The sequence below is a fragment of the Centrocercus urophasianus genome, unplaced genomic scaffold (assembly GCF_019232065.1).
Source record: "Centrocercus urophasianus isolate 14NV4802_14NV808 unplaced genomic scaffold, USGS_Curo_1.0 seq_73, whole genome shotgun sequence".
NCBI lineage: Eukaryota > Metazoa > Chordata > Aves > Galliformes > Phasianidae > Centrocercus > Centrocercus urophasianus.
In genome coordinates, this window is record NW_024885344.1 from 14,248,264 (window position 1) to 14,268,425 (window position 20,162).

At 37.8% G+C, this 20,162-nt stretch overlaps 1 protein-coding gene across 3 annotated transcripts in view; it reads left to right on the top strand.

Annotated features, from left to right (window-relative positions):
- Window positions 1–20,162, top strand: part of PIK3C2G (phosphatidylinositol-4-phosphate 3-kinase catalytic subunit type 2 gamma) — a 203,322-nt gene that overhangs the window by 160,337 nt on the left and 22,823 nt on the right. For all 3 annotated transcript variants that reach the window (XM_042837757.1, XM_042837756.1, XM_042837755.1), the window contains 3 exons: window positions 3,592–3,700; window positions 11,651–11,726; window positions 18,879–18,973. In XM_042837757.1, coding sequence (XP_042693691.1) covers window positions 3,592–3,700; window positions 11,651–11,726; window positions 18,879–18,973 — 280 coding nt within the window. The remainder of the gene's footprint in view (window positions 1–3,591; window positions 3,701–11,650; window positions 11,727–18,878; window positions 18,974–20,162) is intronic.

Below are 20,162 nucleotides of genomic sequence, written 5' to 3' on the forward strand. Positions count from 1 at the left end.
CTTCCTTCCTTCCTTCCTTCCTTCCTTCCTTCCTTCCTTCCTTCCTTTTTTAAAGTGAGCATATCTCTTTGAAGGAAAATATATTTCTTTTTAGAAATGCGTAGATTTAAGAAACCTTGTAGTGAGTTTCAAAAACAGTACTAGTTATTTTTTCACATACATGTACCTTTATTGAAATCACTTACATTTTCAATGCAAATGTGAGTTCCCAAACCCAGAGAAAATTAACCTGAGTACACTGAGGCTGTGTCAAAGACCTAAAGAACTTTATTGCCAAAATTCAGTCTCAGCAGTAAACTGTCACTCAGTGATCTTTCCCCAAGACTGTGTTAAAGTGCTACATTTTATGATGTTTCTTTGTATGAATGTTCTTTAATGTTAATGCTTTGATTTGTTTTTTAGTGTATCTTTGTTGGTTGGAGACTTCTAATGTACTTCAGATTTTATTGTTATAATTAAAATTAAGCTGCTTCTTTATAGGAAGTTACTACTTGAACTTGCATAAGGCCATTAATTTGTGTGATGCAAGCCTCCAGCACTGGCCAATGCCAGAGGCTTCAATGCAAGGCAAAAGCCTTGTTTCATAATGTAGCCACAAAGGCAGTTTGAAAATGTATGATTGAAAAACAAAATGTCTGATATTACCAGATAATTGGAATTGCTAGCAGAAGGGACTCGGTTACTGCTTTCATGAAATTGTATATGTTTATGTTTCATTAAGAGGAAATATCACAATATGAGTCTGCCTCATAGAGGTTCTAAATACTGGCTATGTCTCAATAAGCTAATGGCAAAAGCTCAGCGTTGTCAGCATCTGAAATCCTGCTATTGCATGTAAACATTCATCCTGTGTTTATAATCCAAAGCACAGCTGCCCCAAACAAATGCTTGTACTCTAGCAACATCTCTTATTTGGTTTTAGACAGAATATTAATAGTGTTGTTGTGGAGCTTTTTTTAAGGCCAAAATTTTTTTCACTCAGCAAAGCATTTAAATGACATAATTTATACACAGAAATGTTCTGCAGGCTTCCTTCTTTCAGTAAGATGTGGGATCTGGTACCCAAGATGTCTCAAAATGGCAGAAGTTTATATTTTTCTGATCTCCTTAAAGTAGATGCAAAACTGAAAACCAACATGGAACATACTTATCAAATACAAGTATGTTCACAAATACAAGATCAGTTTCAGCCGCAGGCACAATTCAGCGAAAGCATGAAGGAGCTTTAAAGAAATGTTCAGTTCTGCTACAAGGTTCATATTGCCCTTCACTGCAGCAGAGAGTTATGGGTGCCATCAATCAACAGTGTCTCTGAAGTTACAGATAATGCATGCATCTGTCCTCAGTTTGGCCACTGTTCTTAGGCTGTATCTACTGAGGGCCAACATTATACAGCCAGAGTCATCTCTTTGTTCATACAGCCTAATTTATTTTATGCTGCTTCTTAACAGATCTTCACTACCATCTCTTGAAAGAAATCCTTTCTGTACCACAGAGGAGCCCAGAACATTCACAGGCTATCTATGTGTGTCAAATGACCTATGTTCTATTTTTATCTGTACAGTTCACATACATGAGGGTCTTGGGTCACGGCACATTGCCTGCCCCATTGTATCCTATCACTGTAATTTCTTGAGACAAGAATTGACTCTCATTATTCATTTGTACAGTGCTTAACTAAGCCCTGAACTTTACATGCTATAGGAAAAAAATAATGAAAAGCCCATACATACAATATGCTGCTATCATCCTGGCCCTTTGCCATTTTAATTACAGACTACATTATGGCAGCACTGAGTTCTTCCTCAGAAGTATTACACAAGATGTGTGAAGATCTGTCCTCTCCTAAAAGAGTTCCAGTATCTTTTAATCAGTGTTCTCTTCAGAAAAGGCCTTCTGTTACAAAACAAGCAGGAAAAAAAGACCAAAACAACCCAACAGGTCTAATTACAATTCATGCAATCTAATTACATTGAATCTCTTGGTAAGAAAAATGTGTAGGTTAATCATCTTTGGTCATTTTATCTTCAGTAGGTGAGGCTGCTGTGCCATTTTTACAGCTGGGTGGTTTGCAATTGCTGGTCAATGTTCCTCTCTGGGGATGGGAATCCACTGCTCCATGTGTTACTATTTGGCTCGCTTTTGAAAAGCTGATGACACCTTATCAGTGAGCTGTGGAATTGTGTAAAACTCGTTCGAAGTAGGAGCTGACCAGCTGTCTTTCAAAAGGCCAGCCAAGTGTCTCTTTGCAGCATATTTTGCTGCTAGTTGCCTCTTTAGTCATTTGTCTGAAGCCTTCAGATATCTCTTGAGATCTGCTGGATAAATCAGGTTGTACCAGGAAAAAGATGCTTGTAAGCAATACACTGTTAAGTATTTACAGTGGCAATGAAATATGACCAGATCGAAGCTTCTACTATTCTGTATCTCATAGATTAGTAAGCATAAAGCAGAATGTTAGTTTAACAATTCCAGTATTAGTAATCTATATCATAAAACCCATTATATGCAATTTAGTGCAGACCGCTTTTCAAATGCTTCTTCAACCTGAGAGAAATCGTCCTTTTCAGGGCAAGGTTAATGTAAATTGAGAAGTGTACTGTTGTTCAGAGAACCTGTGGATGCTCCATCCCTGGAGGTACTCAAGGCCAGGTTGGATGGAGCCCTGGGCAGCCTGATCGGCTGGGTGGCAGCCCTGCCCACGGCAGCGGATTGGAACTGCCTGATCCCTTCCAACCCCAGCCATTCTGTGATCTATGACTGCTAAAAATCTAACCTTTTGAATGATCTAACGTATGCTTTTTCTAAAACACAAAGATGATTTAAGTGAAAGAAGTGTTGGATTTTGACATTTTCACTCATAACATTTGAAAATTGACCTAAGACCACTCTGGGCTTACATACTTTATTTAGAAAATTGAAATGAAATTCATCTTAATAAAAATTCTATGGAACATGGCTATTATTACTGTTATTGCTTTTGTTGGGATTGATTTTGTTATTGTAATGATAATTTGTTTTCATGTATTACCTTTATTGTGGTCATGCCTGAAGCTGCATGGGGGATCAGGTACCTGCTCTGAAAAACTTCTACACTCAAAATACTAAAGTAAAAAAAAAAAAAAAAAAAACAAGCTGTAATATAAAATGTCATATTGTTGCTGTAAGGTTTAGGCATTTGGTATTGTAATGCAAGGCTTCGAATAGCATGAGCCTTGAGCTGGGATCACAGATCTGTTATGCTATGCGCTATGCAAAAAATGTTTTCCTGGCATCATAAAAAAGAGACTTTTAGAAGTATTTAGATACAATAATACACAAGTAATTGCATTACAGTGTTTTTTAACGTACATATTTAGAATAAACTTATTTAGACAGAAAAAGATCACAGTATGAAAAAGAATATCATCAAATTATCATCAGAAAAGAATGAGAATCAGAGGGTAAACCAACCTGTGGGAACTGTACTCATTCCTTCACCTACCTGAAAAATATCTTGGAAAGATTTAACATTGTTCTGTTAAACAGAGCTGGAAATATTTTCAGGAAATAGAGTACAAGGGTAATAAATAAAATATTCTTCTCTTGCAGGTTTCCCCACTCACGGCATATAGCTTTTATAGATCTTGAACATAAGAGAGTGAAGGATTTGAACCTCTACTTGAAGCAGCTATTAAGTGGATCTAGAAAACTGGCAAATGTGAGCATTTCCAATACTTGTTTTATTTGCATGTGACGTTCAGTAGCATTCTACGAAAAGAATCAGGAAGCTTTCCATTGCCTCATTTGAAAAAAATAAATGCCATAAATGACACTTTTAATGCAGTCATTTTGAGGTGAAGCCATTGTAACATTCGTCAGAGCTTAAGACAAAAGGAGTGACTGAAAAATAGTTTTATTTTTCAGGCAGGATATTTTTCAAAATAACTTCTCTTCCTTTGCTGCCATCCAAAAGTAATGACTCACTGTATTTTTTACAGTAAGGAGTAGGTTCTGAGGAATATAATGTCTAAAAGAGGAGTACATTTTGAAATATTGAAGACGTCCAATTTTGACAGTTTTAAAATAAGAAGTTTCATTCTTTCAGACTATAAACACTCTTCATTTCAAAATTTAAGCAACATACATAAGATATAGTTTTACAAACAAATGGAAATCAGGATATGTCATTATTATTGAAATGATACATTATGTCCATTAAAATTGTCAGGTTTTTATTTATTCTTGCTTCGTGAGACTTCATGTTTTCCTCCTGTTTCAAAATGGAAAGTCGCAATAGTGACAAAAAATGACTCTTCATTGTCTTCTATGTGCACCTCAACATTGTGAAAGCCAGGACCTAGGGCATCTCAGAGGTCTCTTGTACATCAGCACAGTGTTAAATAATTTTGTTGCATCACTTCAGAAGTTGAGTTGCCAATTACTGACAGCAACACAGGAGTCTGAGAGAAGAGTGTATCTTCCTTTGACCAGCAGTAGTCAGGAAAACAATTGGGTGGAGAGGAAAAAGCAGTGATTTTTTGTTAGACCCTAGGGTTACATAGAGGGTAGTAAATTAATGGAGCCAGGGCATGATCTCCCTGCTATTTCACTGTTAACATGTTCTCTAGTAGAGCTTGGGACTCTGCCAGATGGGCCTTGTCATCTCCCATGGCCTCAGGGCTACAGCACAAAATTGGCCTGGTTTGGTTTAGTAGCATCAGTAGTCTAGAATGCCAAAAGGGGGGTATTTTTTTCTTCAAATTTTCAAGCATCTTGTAGTAGGGGAAAAATGTTTACTGCCTACCTATTACTATTACCTATTTACTGCCTTCCCAGATGTGTCTGTGTAGTGGGGATTAAAAAGGAAATTGTCCATATGTAAAGCAAACATGAGTTTTATTAGTATTAATAAAAATTCTGTGCCGAGTTGAAATTGAGAAGATTTTCCAGTGATAGGTCTTATGTGTTTCACAGAGTTGCACCTAATTTAACACGGACAGCTGACTTGGGTGTTTGACTCCCGTAACTGACTTTGCTAAATAAACTGCACAGACTGTTTAATTGTTGCATAATTTCTGTCAGTCAAGGTAGACTCATGGGTTTGTTTTACATTAGCACCTTTTGGTCACAGCTGAGGAAAAACAGATATAAGCCAGTGACCTAGAAATGGACAGCTCTATCTTCTGCTGTGCTCTGGGCTGCTGTAAGGTACATGAATTTTCAATTTGGACCCAGCATTGCTATCTTAAAGCCTGATCTGTGGTTGAAAAATTAAACTGTTTAAAGCCGTGGGATAGTAATAAAAACATTTCCCAGTCATGCCCAGATGCTCTTCTTTCCCTCCTGCTCCATGGTCTGTGAATTCTAATAATCAGTTAGAACATGCTGCCTTGCAACAGGCTTCCTAATTCCTCATCTCCTCCCTTTATGATTGCAGAGCTAGGTGAATTTTTCCAATGTTGCTGCTGAAACACTAGGACACAACCATGAAAATGATATTTGTAGGGAAGTATGAGCAGATCTGTTTGAGAACAAACGCTGGTGTGGCTCTAAACTGGTCCAGTGGAGCTATATAGACATGCTGGACTGTTCAGCAGCTGAAAGCCATTCAAGTCTGGCACAGCCTATACACCATGAGGAAAATAAAACAATTATATGCCTAAGAAGACTGTATAGCTGCCCTTTTCAGCCTTTGAAGGGGGCATGATAATAAATGGAATAATAAGCAGATTGTTTTGGACTGTGAAGTGCTGTTGGATGCTGGAAATCAGCTTGCTAACCACATACATCCAGCCTGCAGTTCTAGATGGTAACTGTTAGAATTATTGATACTCTATAAGCATTGAATCATCATTTTTACTTCAATATGCTTCTCCTGCTGGTAGATGTGAGAAATTTAGAAAAAACTGATGTATTCTGACCCACATAGAAAAAAAGAGACCAGTCAGTTGGTAATTTCCTTTGTACTTCCAGCTGAAGGCTTCTTTCTCATTTCTCCCTTTGTTACTACTTTTATAAATGTGTCGCTGTGTCTTCTTCATTTTACTCTGAGCAAAAAGCCAAGCTAGGAGGCTTTCTTGATAAAAATAAGCACAATTGTTTTGTCTCTCCTCATGTCTAGGACCACTTTCTATTTAAACTTGTCCTTTTTCTCAGATTACTAGAGAGCCTGACCAAAATCATTCAGGGAGATGTCTGTTCTCAAGCATTACCAAACTGTCATTCCTATGAAAGAGTAAAACTGTGTAGGAATTAATAATTAATTCAGAAATTGTAGAAGAAATCTTGTAAGATTAGATGCCCATAGAACAAAGTTTCCTGTACTTTCTCAACAGTCATTTCTTTCTGCTGAGTTGTACTTTAGCTCTATAGTATCCTAAAGTATTGTCTGGGATAGTACTAGGCCAGAAAGGGAAGAGTTGCCATTTCATTATTAAATAGCCTTCCTATCACTGTATCACAGTAAACACATTACTCTGATTGACTGGACACCAGTGACCAACTGTTTTCAGAACTGAAGAGTTTAGTCAAGTCTGCACAGGACCAACTGCACACTTGGTCTGCCAATTAAGTAATTAAAAATCCTAGAAATAAAGAAGAATTGGATTATATTCAAATTAATTCCTCAGCCATTCCTTAAGTGCATGCTTTTCAGTCCAGTCTAAGTTTTGATTATGAAAATTGGGTTATGATTGAAAGTAGATTAGACTGACACCTTTTCTGCTAAATGGATTGAACAAAGGAGGATATGTAGGAAACAGCTGCCTTCTCATTTGTACTGTAGCTCAAATGGAATTAAATGTTTCTTCAAACTCCTCTTTAAAGAACAAAAGCGCCAAGCCACAGTTCTTTGTCCCTGAATGATAGCGTTAAATACGATTAGTGCCGAAACATCAGCTGGCAAAGATATTTGGTGGTAGGTTAGTTCAAATGTGTAAACATGTGCCCATGTCTGTCTGAATAATTTTGTCAAGTGTCTGGTCTATTTTGATTATGAACCTCATTCACTGATTTCTTCTTAGGCATTTGTTGAAGAGTTACCTAGAATAGGAGTGCTTTTTTAAAATTCGGGTTAACAGTTATAAATAACTGCACCACCAGACTATGTACATGAACAAGAAGCTGTATTCATAACAGCAGCCACTAAAATGCAAAAGTCAGTTTTCATATTGAGTCATTTGGGGCAGGATCAAAAACGTGTTTCAGCATCTTTTTATCTTTCCTTCTACTCCCCTCAAATCAATGGCAATATATATTCTGAAATATCAGAATATTTTGTTTTGTAGTAGCTGCACTGTTGCTGGCTGTCTGAACCAGCTGAAATGTTTGGGTCTTTTGGATCAGGATAAGCAAGGCTACATATTCAGCACTGTTTAGACTCTCAGAGTTTTACTTCATTAAATAGCAAAACAACCAAGTTGTGCCACAAAAAATAGGTGAAACATCAAGGAAAAATAAACTGAAGGTAAGTAATGTACAGGATGACAGAAATACATATTAAAAATATAGGAAAAGCCTATTGCAAAAGTCAGCTGCTCTGTTTGTTTACATTTTTCTCTATTTCACTCTTAACTCCAATTGAGTGATGGGCTGAGCGGAGGTTGCAGCCCAAACCTCAACATACATAAATTTGGGCTGCCCTAGTGACTTGTCATTTTTATACAATATAGTGGAGGTTGCCTGCTCACTATGGACACAAAAGCGAGGTAAGTCTCCATTAATTAAGTCTGCTCTTGGCTCTAAGCGTCAAGAAGCAGCATGTTAGATATTGACTAAGCTGAATGTTTTCTTGCTTATCTTTAAAGGACAACTTGCACCTGGCTTGGGATTTAAAAAAAGAAATATAAAACTGAATCTAAAGCAATGTTCAATGCAGCAATGCTGCGTATTTGGTACTACCAGCCAGCTAGTAATTTTCTGTGGATAATTTCCCCATCTCTCATTATTTAAAAGAAGTGGCATTTAATTTGTGGATATTGTTATTGATAGCACAGCTCAGACACTAGAAGATATACTGCTCTTACAAAGCTTCATAGCCTTAAATAAGCATATTCTATTTGTTCTGTATTTTTCACATTGTGAAAAATGCTGTGTGTGTGAATGTGATGGAGGGATGTTTGAGGGGGGCTATTTATCACAGTGGGTATTGGTGGTGGCAAAAAAAATGTAGCAATTGTGGGTGCATAGGAAGTTAATTGGTACAAAGAGATGAGGCATGTTGGATTTTGCCCCTACAAAAATTTTTTGTTTCAGTATGCAATCATGTATAAAATTTGGGCCAGAGATAAGCCAGTGCAAGAAGTAAGCAGTAACAGTGTATCAGGTATGAACAGATTCTATAGAAGTATTATGGACAGTTGAATGCTATGTGAGAGGGCATGTAGTAGATGTAAATGGAAATGGTTGTAGATTACATTCACTTATTTTCAAACATATACTGAAAACCAGGCACGTGGTCTGGTTCTGGAGTGAGTAACATTTTAACAGCTGCAATAAAAGTAACAAAGTTTGATAAGAGCTTCCCATATTTCACTTGTGTTTCATTCACTGGAGCTACTTGAGATGTACAGAGCTGAGAAAACAGCTGCAGCAGTGCCCCTATGGAATTATATAACATGGTGATACAAAGTGCACCTAAGGTTTGTCGGTCCCTTACACTCCCTCTGCTCCTTTGTTCCTGCAGGCAGATATCAAGCAGAGTCAAAATGGGGAGGGTTTAAAGTCTCCTCTTTTCCCCTGTCCTCTCCTGAAGTAATAATAGCTGCCACAAGGTCAGCTTTTCCTGGTTTCTTTCTTTCCTGCTGCTCTTCCATCCTGTTAAAGTATAACAGGTGCATGGGTGTTCTCTGACCCCAAATCTACTCTAACACAGCTGAAAATAAAGCTAAAAGCAGAGAGACTGCTCTTCTTAACAAAATTAAATCTGGCTTGAAATCTGGCTGTGTTTCACTAACAGCAGAGTGCTTTTCTTGTTAGGCTCTAATGGAGAGCAGTGACAGATTCTACTGTGCTACTGTGGTGCAAGCTCCCCTGATGCCATTTAAATTGCTTATTTCAGCTGTATCCTAGTGTAAGTGGAGGCAGAATTTGTCCCTTTTAAGCTAATGGTTGAATAAAGGTCATAACTAGACCAGCACTGATGCACCTATATATACTTGGCTGCTCCCCAAAAATTTAATATTTTGGGTGATCTGGAAAAATATCAACATTACCTTTTACATAATTATCTTACAAGGTAAGAATGGCTAGACAACTGATAGGAGGCTTTCCTAAAAAATCCCCAGATGATTGGCATCTTAGGGAATTTTCATTTAGTGATGTCAATCTAATAATTCCAGGGGGAAAAGAGAAAGGTAGATGAGTTCTTGTGTCTTTTTGTCACATGGTCTCTTAAGATTCCCATCTATGGTCATATGCCTTTGTAACAACAGTTGTTTGTTCAGAAGCAGACTGTGTCTGCCTAAATATGGTGTGCACTTAAACACACGTGTTCAACGCTCTGATGGATCCTGTCTTGCTTAGCACTGTAATCAGATGTACGCTTAACTCCAAGCATGTGCCTCAGTCTTGGACTGGAGTCTAGTTGATTGACATACCATTGACTTCAGCAGGATTTAGGAATCACCTGGAAGTTCAGCAGCTTTCCTTTTCTTTTGCCAGCATTAACCTTGCTTCTTCTCCACATGCTTCAGTGCCCATTGAGTTAAGATGGACACTCAGAAAGGGAATGCTTTGAACTTAGTGCTGTGGCACTGCAGTGTATGTGCCCATCATGTTCATGCTCGATGTATGATCTGCACCAATTCCACTTACTTTTCTAAACCAAATGTCATTTGTTTCAGAGAGTTCTTTCCTTTAGGAATGAAAATTTGAAACTCTCACCTGAAACAATCTTCCCACCTCCTGTTTACAAATCACTATTTAATATATGCTCACTTATTGCTGAAAGAGTAAGCGAAGAGGATGAAGAACACCAGGCTGCTCACTGTGGAACTTTTTTATTTCTCTTTCAAGTCAGTGTATCCTTCCTTCCACCTCCTGCCCACTTCTCTCAAAATCTTCCAGCTCAAAGGGCTGCTTAAGTTTCCCTACTTATTTTCATGCTGTCAAATAAAGACTGACCTGCCAAAAATATGCTCTTTAAACCCTTGAGATTTCCTGCCCTTGGGACTCATGCTGAAAGAGCAAGTGGAGGTCTCACAAGGAATAACTTGTCTGTTTAGAGTTGTTAAAAGCTGAAGCAGGTGCACGGACTTTCTGCTATAAGCTATACTCATGAGATGAGAGAATAATTACTCATGCTTAGAACAGACAGGTATATTGGCAGCCTACTGCTGATATCTTAGCGATTTGTCGTTCAGTTCAAGGAAAATAATTCTGTCAGCTCATCTTTTTTTTTTTTTTAATTTTCAAGAAAAAAAAAATCAGTGTGGAAGGAAAAATTCCGAACACTGAAATTAAAAATAAAAGACAACTGCTAAAATAAATCCAAGATTCCTAATTTTATCTCCGTGCTGCATGTACACTTCTTGTTTTTCTGTCTGCTGCCCCACATGTTAACTCCTCACTATCTGCATTTGTCACTAAACTCTTCCTTTTTTTATTTTCCGTGCACAAATTGTGCCACATCTTGTCAAACTGAAACAAGACAAATGCTACATAAAATACATCTTGTCGATAAGAGACACATTTTCCATGGCCGGGAAAAAAGCAATGGTGACATTTTAATGCTAGAATCTGGGAAGTCTCTTGTTCAGCCCATTTGTTAGTGTCAGTCCAAGTCGCATCAGCATGAATGTAGCAATTGCAACAGACTGAAGGAAGGCCATTCTGAAATACGGTTTATAAACAAGGTAATAAAACGTAATTACTGTCCACCTTTGATTCAGAATCCTGACAGTTCGCATTAGAATTCACGTTTTTTATTGCCTTGCACAATACTCAAGCCTGGAAATTTGGTTTATTGTTTTAATTCTCTAAAGCTGAATGTAACTACCTGTTATATATGTTACTAACACAGTACAGGGCAGGACATAAAAATGGAAGTTGTAGTGCAGTACATAAGGTGGATTATTCTTTGAAACAAGTTGATGAAATATGAGCATGCTTTCTGAGCATGCTTTCCAATCCGCTTTGGTTTCTGGTAGGAATTAACTCTGTATGGGCCTTTTCATTGTGAGTGTCCATTAAGTCTCCAAATGAGGTATGCACAATATCAATAGTAGGCACAGGTTAGGTCAGGTGCTTGGGGCTCATTGTGTGTGAAGGACAAGTTTCACACTGACTACGCAATATTTAGAAAAGATGTTCTACTGCGTTTGTTTTGCAGATGGGGTACTATAAATGTAATTGCAGCTGCTAACACATATATGGAGACATGGAAGATCAAGTAAGAATGCAAATATATGGCCTACATTGCACGTATCTTTTTGGAAGCATGTTGATAGAAAGGGTGAGGTAGGGACCAAAACAGCCTAGTATTATCTTCCCAATGCCTGAGCAGAAATCATTCCCTGGGGTTCCTGCCTGTGATCAGAGGTGAAAGACTGCCCTTCATTGCTGATTTCAGTATATACTTTAAAAGCCTACCAGCAATCTGCTCTGAGAGAACTAATTCAGGGAACAGAGTACAAACAATATTCCCCAAAATACTTTTATTGTCTTTCAGAATGAGCTTGTACTCAGCTTCTTCCTGAATTGGTCCAAACATACGTTGGCAGAAAAAGCATCATCTGTGACATCAGGTATGTGGATTACCAGTCTTATCTGTTTTCTAAGAATGAATTCATGAGTAATATTGAATGCAGTAATGCAGAGGTGAGTAAAGTGTTTAATGTCACAATATTTTTTAAGATGTACAGATAATCAACAAATATTTCCTGACTTCTCAAAGTCTCTAAAAATGTTTTAGTGATGTGACCTGTAGCTTGCTTTCTCTTTGGCATATTCTGCTCAGCCTCGCTTCAATTCTTTTTGAATAAACATGCCTAAATGCAAAGTAAACATTTATTTAGACAGACTGTGGCAGGCTTCTTCTTTTACAAAAGTTTCAGAGAAGGTTCCGAAGGAAAGGATTTGAGTTATGACAAAGCACAGTGTGTACTTGGACAGGAAAAGAAAATTAATGGTGACTTCAAAAGTCATTTTTAGAATGAGAGGAGCAGATGAGTAACAAAACATTATGTTAATGCCTAGGCATACATTATTAATGATTGTGATAATTCACTTCTTACTAAGTGACATTCTGCATTGTTCCCATAATGCTTAACCTATTTCTCTCTTCTATGCAACACCTAATTTAATCTAATCTCTGGCAGTATAGTATTAAGAGCCAAAGCATAGGCCATATAGAGTAAACTGTGAACGTTTGTTCTCTTACACTACACTAGTTCTGCACTGAAAATAGACTTCAGCAATCAATTTTCAGGCAAAATAAAATCTCGCAGTTCGGCTGCTTTGTGCTCCAAGTGACAGAAAGTTTCCAAGGATGACCAGTTGCCCACTTTTCAGAAAGTAGCTCCGCATATTTACGTGTTAATTTATTCTCTGTGAAGACGGGGGCTTTATTAACTCCTTTGCTGTGACCTTTTTTTTTTTTGTTTTGAATTCATCAGAACAAAATAATCTCCATCCTATCTTTTCAGCCTTTGGAAGACTTCCCCTGTTTAGACTTCAATTGATCAGGATATGCCATTATCATATTAAATCCATTATGACTACTGGAAATTACTAATGATTGTTCTAGCTTGTACAAAAGAATGAGAGGATAATGCAAAGATGGCCTATGTATTAGGAATATACAGAGATGAATCTCATCATTGAATCTTATCTTGGATCAGAAAATCCAAGCCAGAATTCAAATGTAACATGAGATCTGAGTCTATAGGCTACCATTCTCTACAGACTCTTTAACCAGAGTTGTAGGCACGTAGGAGTGAACTGAAGCATAAAGGAGTTTAAGTCTGAGATCTTTTGAGGGATTTTGACATTTCAGTAAGATTTAGTTCCTAATTACTACAAAGAATCTGGGTGTAAGTATCTTGTGCAAAAAGCATGAACTGAGTCTTCAATAAAGTTGCAAAATAAATATGTCTCATACATCTTAACAGCGGTGTCCTGAGATAATATAGTCAAACAGGTGGGCCCTTTTTTCGGTTATCAATGGCATCAAAATCAGAGAACAGAATAAAGAAACAAAGGTAAGAATGTGATTAATGAGCGTTTGATGAAAGCTGCGTGACAGATAACCCAAATCTGCTGATTCACTATGAACTCAGTGGCCCTGTTAGGTAAAGGTCAGTACACGGTCAGAAGAGATTAATGTAGTGTAGCTACAGAGGTGCTTTATTCCTGCTCGGAAATTCTGCCTTTTAGAGTTTGGACTCATTCATTCTAAGTTCAGGACAAAAGCATTGTTTAACAGAAAAAAACTCCCTTTGTACTATGAATAGATTGCTGACATTTATTAATAGAACGCCAGTAGTATACAAAGTCCAAAACCAGGGCCAATCAGTTTAAATTCTTTAGAAACAAATATCAAGAATTTGGGTCTGAGTTGCTTTGGGTGTGGCACCATTTCTGGTCAGAAAGGAAGGGACTGCGCTCAGTGCAGAGCTGAGTACAACTGGCATGAACTGGAGTGAACTGTGGAAAGGGATGAGCTCAGCTCAGTGTATGAGTTAGGTCAGCAATGAGACCACCAGCCATGCACTGCTAATTAGCCATTTGAAATCATTTCACACATGTTACTCTACGCTTTGCCCCTTGTTCTTGGAATTAGATTGCTGCATTACCCCAGCTAACTAGATGACTTACGTCTATATTGCGTGATGTTCAACACACTATTACAGTCCATCCTTTGAGTAAGAGAAGACATGAGTCCATCTAAGGCAGGAGCTTGGTGATCAAGCCAAGGTGCCATATACCATACAAGGAGTTGCTGAGAAGGGCACAGTTGCCCCGAGAGGCTCTTGTTTGCTGAGATTACCCTGAAACACTTGATTTGAAAGAAAGCCCTTTAGAAATTGTGTTGTTGAGCTGGAGTGGGAAATAATTTCACTGAGCCTTCAGGAAAAAGATAGTCTACATGAAAACAGTGCATCCTTTACCCAGAGATTTTGTTGTTTTGTGATCTTATAAGCACCTTTATTTTTACCTATTTTGAAGAATAATTCAGGTTTAATATGGAATTAGTAAAGGCTGCAGCTTTCCATGAGCCTGCTGATTTCTCTCTCAACCTTTACACAGGCAAATGATTAGTCTTTTAGTTAAGATCAATGTAAAACAGAGCCAATGCCCAGTAGAAGCAGGTTATGAATTTTGATCAAGATAGCATCCTTCTTTTATACAGCTTTAATTTACAAATGTTGTAGGTAATTACACTTACTAAAGTAAAATAAAAATTAAAATTTATGAATTTTTACTGTGCTCCTAGCAATGAAGAGATTAAAAATCAGTGCTAAATTTACTGTGACATGAATACTGATTCAGTATTCCCAATGGTGTAGAATCTGAATTGCACTGAATATTGTCAGCATTTCATTATACCAAGTACACTGCATGGGAGTGAGAGCAGATATCAGGAATGACTTCACAGACATATATTTTTAATATGTCCCTTTGAAAAAAAAAAGGAAAAGAAAGAAACAAAGTCTATCTTTTTTTTTAATGTCAAACTATGTTTCTTATTTTTCTTCTCTAGAATATTTATCTCCTGACAATATGGGTAATTGAGATTGTTTTGTCAAAGTTATGAAATTAAGAAGTTTTTCCTATTGGTTGTAACAGTTCACAACCCCAGTCCAGTTCTGGTAGGTACAATCAGTATTGCGTGTACATCAGTGGGTTTCTGTCCACCTAAGTGCAGTGGAGAAAGGCTTTGTATCCTTCCAAAGCAAGATCCAAGCTTTTAAAAAATCAAAATATACCATATGGCTCTCCATGCAAATTCCTAGTTCTTGTGAATGCTCTCTCAGGAGAGTAGCCCATTATGTTCATCCTATACAGTTTTCTAATCTGCTGCAGTTGCTCATTCTCAGCATAAAGCTTTTGCCACAAGTTTCATTCCTATTTTAGTTGGATATAGGCTGGTTTACTGGCCATAAGCACCCTTTGTTGGCTAAGAGGATGAAAGCTGTGACATTTTGTTAATTAGCATTGCCATTTTCTTTGCAGTCCACAATTGAAACGCAGTGTATTAAATTATTGTTTCACTATTGATTTCATCAGTTTTCCATGTAACATCTTCCTCACTGCTATTTCTCATACAGTGTGCAAAGCCTAATGCAGATCTTGTTTTAAAATGCTTCTAATGGAAACATTGCACAGAATATTTAGAGCAAGTTCTCCACTGTTCTAGAAAAAATTGCTTAGATGAAGAACTATAAAACTGATTATTCTGAAGGTCATTCCACTTTCCATGGAAATGAAATTTGAACACTAATTTCCTTAATTTTTTCATCCAAAAAGAATAATAATCCCACAGTTTTCCAGAGTTTATGTTCTGTGATGAAAGACATTATAAACTGGCACAGTGTTTGAGTTTCTCTGCAGTGGGGATTGGCAGCTAGCACTCGTGAGTGCTGGGTCATGCGGACACGAGTGATATAAAAAAAATGTTACAAACCCAGTTCTGTCGGCACTCCAACTTCACGGTCCTTGTTTGATATGTGACAAGTTTTCCACTGACACCTGTGAGTGACGTATCAGTCTCTGGGAGGAAAATCTTGCTTCAGCTGAAGTCAGTGAAGCTTTATCCCATATCTACAGCAGACTGGCATTTGGTCCTTGCATATAATGGAGTGCAAGTAGAGCATGACGGTTCCTAAAAATGCAAGTCTCAGCTCAAGTCCATCTGCCGAAGCTGGACAGACTGGAAGTAATTATTGTATGTGCATTTTATTATCATTTAAAGCTAAAACCACCTAGACTTCAAAAAGATTATGACTTAGCACTGGAAGTATGAAAACATAAAATAATACATCTGAGTCCCGCAAATAGAAACTGTCTATTATGAAACACAAGCTGTAGATATTTCTTGAGTGTTTATCAGTTTTCTTGCAGATTTTTTTTTTTTTTTCCACCCATTTTCTTCGCTGTAGAGCTGACAGGTTTGGGTTTTTATTTTTATTAGTGCTGAAATTATTACACAGCAAGAAGGAATATTTTGGTAATACCCATAACCATACTGCCTGTTTTACACAGTCAACTAGAGTTGCATTTTCATTGCCCATGATTTTCATTATTTTCAGCTTGGTTAAAAATTATTTATATTTGTTTTTGCCTAAGTGAAACTGCCAGCCCCCACAGAAGAGATCCTTTGCCGGGTATAAATACTCAGCTGTGGTTGCACTGGTAGAAGAGAAAAGGCAAAATGTACCATTGAATTCAAATGACGTAATTTAGCCTCTGAGCTCTGTTGCTCTTGCTAAACTGCTCAGGATGACCCATAGCAATTCACAAAAGTAACAGAGTCCCTCAAGAGAATTGTACCCTTAGATTAAAGTACAACTTCCTGGCATTGCAGTCTTTATTGCTCTAAGATTCTAAGTTTCCTATTGCAGCTTAATGGTAGAAGTCCACAGAATTTCTTTTAAAAATACACAACATAGAATGGCAGGGGCTGAGGGTGGGGAATGATCTTTCTGTGGGCTTTTTGTTACCCTGGGGGAAAAAAAAAAAAAAAAAAAAAGGAAAAAAAAAAAAAAAAAAAAAAAAAAAAAAAAAAAAAGAAAAAAAAGAAAAAGGCATAATTTTCTGTTTCGAGCAGTTTTCCTCACTTTCCTTATCCCTCACTGTCCTGCTTTGCATACAACAAATGAAATAAGGTGCAGTGTAGTTAAGTGATTTGTCACAGCTCATAGGGGAGAATAACAAATGAAGGTCTGCACCTCAGTCTTCTAAGTCCTGGCTCAGTGATTTCTTCATAACGTTTCAATTCTTCAAAAGTCTGTTTCAGGCCCTCCTCTAATTAGGATGTGATTAAAAATGCATTTTTTAGTCTCCAAAGGGAAGAAGCTGGAGATGGTTTTTTATTCTAAAATTCCAGTTGAAACATCAGAAACTCAGAAACATTGATATCCAGACTGCCTGGAAAAAAATATACTGTGGCAATTGTATGTTCCCACTGTTATTTTTAATTAATTTGAATTCCTTTCCTTAGGATAAATAGCAGTTGCACTTGCTCCCTGGCTGTCAATAGTATGTTACAGCACTGTAATTCTATCTGCTTAGCAGTTATTTTAGCCTCTGCTCACTCCAGAGGTTACACATTTAGTTTATTCTCAACGTGGCTTATTTTTCACAACTTCCCCTCTGCTGCTTCCTTTGCTGAACAACAGAGTGAAGGCTGAGAAAAGAGGTTTTGATTTCTTGCCCTCACGACCCCAACTGTAACAGCTCTGCTGCACATGTGGAAAAGAGAGACGGAGAGTGCAAAGGAGTGCACAGGTGTCTGCTGAGACTGAAAGGCAGATATGAGAATCCTGTCTGCTACTGAGGATGAACAGTCCTGATGCTCTCTAAAACACCTTTTTTTTGCAGGTGCATAACCATAGTGTGTGATGACAGTTCTTTCATGCTCACCCTCCTTTCTCATTCCCTTCTCTTTTAGTAAGATAAGAATTAATTGCTGCTGACTTTTTTGTCTTATTATCTTACCCTGTGATGAGTTTAAGGCTGGTGCTTCATTGGCTGATCCCCAGACACGTACAGGGGAGCAGCACTTTATGTTTGAGGTCTTCAGGTCAGGTACATTTTTAATAGGGAGGAAGGCAGAACAGAGCCCAGCTGCTTCAAGATCACTGTAAAGTTAGCAGGATTAAGCTATTATTTTTCCATCTAAAGTAAATATAAAATACTGAATGCAACACAGACGTGGTCTAACTAAATGAATCCCTGTTTCTGCAAGTAGAAACAGGCCAGTTCATACAGGCCATGTCTGGCCTGCCAGTGTGGGGAGAGCCCTGGGCTTTAGAGCAAATGCTACAAACTGGCTCACATCCTCCATGTGCTCAGAGTTAGCACTGCAGGATAAGATGCAACAAGCAGCTACTGTGTTCACTGTTATCTAGTTTACTGTGGTGAAAACCATCTTTATTTTTTGCTTTGTCTCTGTCGGGTGGGTAAGCAACATTCCCCAGTTTAAGAACACACCTTTTTGGCAGTGAAGATAGGTGGCTTAATGCTTCCAACAGAAAGAAAGAACAGGATATGCTTAATCATTTGTTAATTATGAGCCTGATCCTTCTTGCTTAGAAGCTGGAAAATGCTCTTCTCAGTGTAAATTGAGTCAAAATCCGTAAATTAATTTTAGTAGAAATTCTACAAAAGAGTAGATTACTTGAAAAACAGCCTGGAACAGGAGAAAAAAGAAGGAAGGTAGAATTTAAACCTGTGAGATACAAAAGTTGTTATTGTAAATCTGCAAACGTTTTGACACTGGTCTTGAAACTTGCATTTGTGGGGGTTGGTGGGTTTTTTTGTTTTTTTTTTTTGTTGTTGTTGTTGTTTTTATGTTTGTTTTATTTTGTTTTGTTTTCTGCTGGGAACAGGAAAAAAAAAAAGATGGAAAAATTGCAACAATACGGATTAGTATAATAACAATTAAAAAAAAAATCCAGAATTAATTTTAAAACAAAAATAAATTAACCACTGAAATTCAGATTGATGGCTGTCAGAAAACAAAAATCCCACTGTTAGTGTATAAACAAGCAAGGTGATGAGCACTGCATGTCAGACCATTCTCTTCATCCCACTCCCTGACAGTGTTTTCTAATTTCAATGCTAATTTAAGCAGGCAGTGGTTTGTTGTATGTATTAGTTCATGAATTCTGTGATATGTTAAACATCTGCTTCCACTAAACTGTTTACTTAAAAATCAAACTGTTTGGTTTTAGGTCCTCAGTCAAATGATGGTACACCTGGAGTACAGTTAGTCATATCCTATGAGGGCACTCGTCTGACAGTGATGTTGAAACACATGAGGAACATTGTAAGTATTTTCATCATAATCTGTACCCCTTTGACTTTTCCACAGTACTTTGAAAACATTAATCTTCAAACACAATTTCTGATATAAATAATTTTAACTCATAATTATGATGATATTTCTTTATCATTGTTTAACACAGTCTTCCTTAGATCTTGCTCAGTATTGTTGTAAGTATGGGACCTGTATAGAAATCATGTTTGCCTAATGGCCAGCAATGACCTTTTCCAGGCCATATACAAAATCAATTCAGATGCCTGTTGGCCCTTCCAGCTGACACATTTTGATATGAGTTAGGTATATGACATCATGCAGCATCACAATGCTTTGTAGGACATCATCTTGGTGCTATTGATTATCCATACACTTCTTTCAAGCCCCAAAGAACTGGACTACAAGTGGGGAACAGGTCAATAGAAGAAGCAGTGGAGTACTTTAATAAGCAATGTCTCCTGATGCTGTGATGCTCATCTCTATAAGACGCTGTCTTGATGTTAAGTGGGAAATACTGCACATTCTTGGAGCCAGGGTATGCAAGGATAAAGCTGGCAGAGCTCCCTCTGGAATTCCTGGTTGCTCAAGTTTCAAGTAATGGCAAAGAGATCATTTACTATCTTTGTCTAGCTGGAAGATTTAAGTTCTGAATTGTTGCAGGCTCTTACTGCACACATTTATGCTGCCTCTATCTCAAACTGGATTGCAATTGCTTTTCTTAAATGAGGCCAAACTAAGAATCATAGAATCATAGAGTCATAGAATCACTAAGGTTGGAAAAGACCTAAAAGATCATCCACTCCAACCGTTCACCTATTCCCAATAGCTCCCACTAAACCATGTCCCTCAACACAACATCCAGCCTTTCCTTGAACACACCCAGGGTCGGTGACTCCACCACCTCCCTGGGCAGTCCATTCCAGTGCCTGACCACCCTTTCTGAAAAGTAATACTTCCTCATGTCCAGCCGGAATCTCCCCTGCCGTAGCTTGAAACCATTCCCTCTGGTCCTATCACTAATGACACGAGAGAAGAGGCCGACCCCCAGCTCACTACAACCTCCCTTCAGGAAGTTATAGAGAGCAATGAGGTCTCCCCTGAGCCTCCTCTTCTCCAGGCTGAACAGTCCCAGCTCCTTCAGCCTCTCCTCATATGGCCTGTGTTCCAGACCCCTCACCAGCTTTGTTGCCCTCCTTTG